At 37.2% G+C, this 4,354-nt stretch overlaps 1 protein-coding gene across 1 annotated transcript in view; it reads left to right on the plus strand.

Annotated features, from left to right (window-relative positions):
* SYDE2 (synapse defective Rho GTPase homolog 2) overlaps positions 1-3,925 on the plus strand; it is a gene marked incomplete at its 5' end in the record, with an annotated part of 48,538 nt that extends 44,613 nt beyond the window's left edge. The window contains one exon of the mRNA XM_004699595.3: positions 3,244-3,925. Within this exon, the coding sequence (XP_004699652.2) occupies positions 3,244-3,740 (497 nt within the window). The remainder of the gene's footprint in view (positions 1-3,243) is intronic.
* Positions 3,926-4,354: the final 429 nt, after the last annotated feature.

Genomic DNA, 4,354 nt, shown 5'->3' on the forward strand with positions numbered 1-4,354 from the left:
CCTTTGTAAACATGGATTCACTGTGCTAAGAAGAATGTTGGGCATTATTGATAAGTCACCCTTTAGCTTTACAGATAGGAAACATGTTGAGAGTGTGGCTCTGAGACCAGTTCTTTATTGCACCACATTTCTGTGATTCATAGAAGTGGGGTGGTGTCTTATGGGAAAGTATCAATTTTTCCTTAATCCGTTTCACTTGAGTCGCCTCATAGGACAGTAAAAATCACAAGGGCTGTTGTCAAGTCAGCTCCAACTCAGCCACCCTGTGTCCAGCAGAGCAAAGCGCGTTCAGTCTGGCGCTGTCCTCACAGGCCTTGCTGTATTTAAGCCCATTTTGTAGCCACGATGTCAGTACATCTTGTTAAGGATCTACTTTTTCACCGAGCCGCTACCAAAAATATGTCCTTCTCCAGGGCCTGTTCTCTCCTGATAACATTCCCATAGGACAAGAATTTTCGCCCTCCTCACTTCTAAAGATCGTTCTAGTTGTACTTCTTCCAAGACAGATCTGTTCATTCTTCTGGCAGTTCATGGTTTTTATAGTCTTCTTCTTCAGCACCCTAATTGAAAGTACTGTGGCCTGCATTAGTCACTAATCATATCTTAGTTCTCAAAGTCACATCTTTGCTTCATAGCCTATTAAAGCGGTCTTTTGCAGCATCTTACTCAAAACAGTAGCATGCTTGATTTCTTGACTGCTGCTTCCATGGGTGTTGATTGTACAACCAAGTAAATTGAAATTCTCGACCACTTCAATCTTCTCTGTTATGATATTTCTTATTGGGCTAGTTGTAAGGATTATTGTTTTCTTTATATTGAGGGATAATCCATACTGAAGACTAGAGTCATGACTCTAAATGTGACTCTAAATGCTTTAAGTCCATTCGTTTCACTTTCAGCAAAGGTAGAGCTATATATTGCTTAAACGTAGAATCCCAACTCTTAAAGAGAGTACTTGGCACCAACTAGACTATCAGTATGTTTTGTTAAATAAGATAATCATACTATAAATAAAAAGCTAATAAACAATTTAAAAGAATGAGTATTGGTAGAAAAAATGATAAGGGAATAACTATTTATTTTGGTACTTATCATTATATTTTTAAATTTTTCAGCAAACTTATAAGTTGCCCCTTCCTCCCCTGATTTGAAGGTGAGTAGTTACCAAATCAAAACCAAACTCACTGCCATGTGAGTCGATTACAACTCATAATGACCCTCCCTATAGGACAGAGTGGAACTACCCCTGTGCTTTTCTGAGACTAAGGTGTTATGGGAGGAGAAAGCTTTGTCTTTTTCCTGTGGAGTGGCTGGTGGATTTTGAACTGCTGACCCTGAGGTTAACAACCTAATATATAACCATTACACCACCTGGGTTCCTGGGGAGTAGACAGTTCTGTGAAAATTAGAACTTCTTTTGGAGTTAAAATTATCGATTTTCTCAGCATTCCAGCATCAGTAGTTAAAAAGCCAATGAAGATGTTTTTTTCAGAAATTTTTTTTTTTATCTAAAAGAAATGAAAAATAAACATTTGTTTCTTAAATATTTCCCAAGAAAGTATATAATAATAAATTTCTCACATATGAAAAATGTTTGGAGAGAAACTTAGCGAAACAGCTTTGAGCAACTGGCATTAAAATAAGCCTAGGTTTTACTGATGAATGTCAAAAATGAAGGTACATTAAGACACACGGTTGAAGATGTTTGAATTACAGACCAGATGACTGGAATTTTGGCAGAGTTCTGTACTTGGTTGACAAAAACGACAGACATGACAGTTAAGTTCTAAGAAGAATGGTGAGTAAAGGAAGGAGACTGTAGACATAACCAACCAAAGCAAGAAAAATAATATGAATAATTAAACAGTGGGGGGAAATTATAACCATTCCCCAATTGCATTAGTTAATGGTATGGAAATATTCTATATTATAACTTATTAAACATATGTTTAAAATATTTACCAAATCATTCTTTTCTAGAAAATTTTAGCTCAAGAGCTTCTCCCTATCTCTCAGGGTTGTAAAGTAACCACCTTGAGTATGGATACACATAGAAAAATTAAAATACCAATCTATATATGGTTTACAAGTACTTTGGTAAAATGCAAGTAAACCAAAGTGTGGTTTCTGAAAAAATGTTATGAATGTCCCTGTAACACCTTGGGAAACTAGAATCGTACATGTTTGTATGGTTTTAAATTTTTTTCTTTATTTTGTACAATAGCAAGTAGCATTTACTGTGTGTTGGAGAGTGTAAAGCTGCTTTGTTACCATTGATCCAGATTCCCTTTGTTTTAATGAAAGGAGATACAAATGGAGTGCTACTTATTAAAGTAGAGTAAACAGACAGGAAGAAAAAGGTACTTTGTACAATCGATAAGAGCTAACTGTGGACATTTAAAATTAAGTCCATTTTGTTTACTAAGAGGCTTAGACAGATTCTTTGTTCAGTATTCACAAAAGAGTAAGCAATAAAACCTGTCCCAAGAGGTAATGTGTGTCTAGTGTTAATCTGTGTGCCCATATATCCAGTGTGATATATACTCTTTGAAGAAAAATTCATCTTAGTATGAGCAATATTGGTTGGGGTTGTTAGGTATCTAACCAGAATGGGGAAAGTAAAATATTTGTACTATTTTCAGGCAATACATGAAGACTATTTAGTAGCTAATGCAGTATAATCAGACTCAGGTAACAAGTGGTCAAGTCAATCATTCATGCATTTTATCCAGGTGAAATTTGGGCTGCTTAGTAAAGTAAGTTACAACACTGCTGCTGATAGAACTGCGAAGAACAGAGGTCAGAACTTCCAGAGTGGTCACTTCGCCTTTGTCTCATTTAGATGTTTGCAGTTGGGAGAACGTTTTGTTTTGTACACCAACATGCCTTGCCTGCTTTTTGCTCTAGCTTTTAATTTAGAAGAAGCTACCAGCTTGGCTACTGTTTGAATTTTAAGCTGGATAATAATTAACTGGCTCAGAAAGTTAATGAAATTAGAAGTTTGATTTATTTGAAGACGTTAGGATATAGCATGAATCAGCCCCACTAAGCATTTTCTTAGCTTCTGTCTCTAATCTTGATTATGTTTGGTGATAGAAAAAATAATTATGGAATGTTTTTCTATAGTGCGCATGTTTTAAATGCATGTCTGTAGTTGATTATTAAATGGCTTATCTTTAGCTGTTTTTTTTAAGACCAGTTGGATTATTACTGTCACTAAGCAAATTTATTGTTCATCTCCAGTGCAACCCTTAACTGTCAAAGAACCGGCAGACAGTTTGTCCCGAGAGCAGCAATTTTCTCTGAATTATTTGAGGCGGAAGAAAAAACGGCCCTGCGTGTTAAATTTGAGTGGTACTGAGGCATCAGTACTAAGGCAGAGGCAAGCCAGACTGGACAGCCCACTTAGCAATCGTTATGCCGGAGACTGGAGCAGCTGCGGAGGAAGCTACTTTTTAAATACAAAGGAAAGTTTGACTGATGTGGATAATGATGCTGTCCCTTCAGAAGACCGAGGTAATGGAGAAGATGATGGGAAAATGGATGGACCACATATAATGATTGAACAGCCAAGCCCTGTGCCCAAAGATTGTACATTCCAGACATATTTTACAGTGCAGACACTTGAATCTACAGAGGACCAAAAGGCCAATCTTAAAGATCTACAAGATAGTATTGACACTTTGATTGGAAATCTGGAACGGGAGCTCAACAGAAACAAACTTAATATGAGTGTTTGAAATTGAGGGTTTGATATCTCTCTCCACGCTCCCCCCACCCCCACCCCACCCAATGCCTTACAGTTTCAATCTAATCCTTCTCTGTTTTCTTGTATTTCCCATAGTGATGTTTTTGTTTTGTTTTGTCTTGAACTTTTTATTGGGGTTTGAGTAAAAGTTTGTCGAGCAAATCAGTTTCCGTTCAACAAGTTGCACACCTTTTGTTTTCTGACATTGTTGGAGTTCCTTCAGTGTACCAGCGCTCTCCTTTGGGCTTCCTGCTTTCATCCATCCTTCTTTGCTCCCTTTATAGGCCTGTTGTTTGGCTGACAGTTGATCCCGGGGGGAGCTCAATTCCAAGTTTGAAGGTTGTCTGAAGATCACGGTCTCAGGGAATCCACCAGTCTCTCTATTCGAGCAATAAATCTGGTCTTATTTTGAATTTTGTTCCCATCACCCTGGCCAGGACTTTCTATTGTGATCCCAGTCAGAGTGGTTGTTAGTAGTAACTGAGCATCATGTAGTTTTTCTGGTCTAAGGGTTGTGGAGGTATTTTTTATTCTTGAAAATTCTAATAAGTTTATATGACATGATTAAAAATACTAGTGAGCAATGTCATTTTTACTGATCCCATT

Source organism: Echinops telfairi, unplaced genomic scaffold (genome assembly GCF_000313985.2).
Source record: "Echinops telfairi isolate 266 unplaced genomic scaffold, ASM31398v2 ScPeMD7_443;HRSCAF=831, whole genome shotgun sequence".
In the NCBI taxonomy this organism is placed as follows: domain Eukaryota; kingdom Metazoa; phylum Chordata; class Mammalia; order Afrosoricida; family Tenrecidae; genus Echinops; species Echinops telfairi.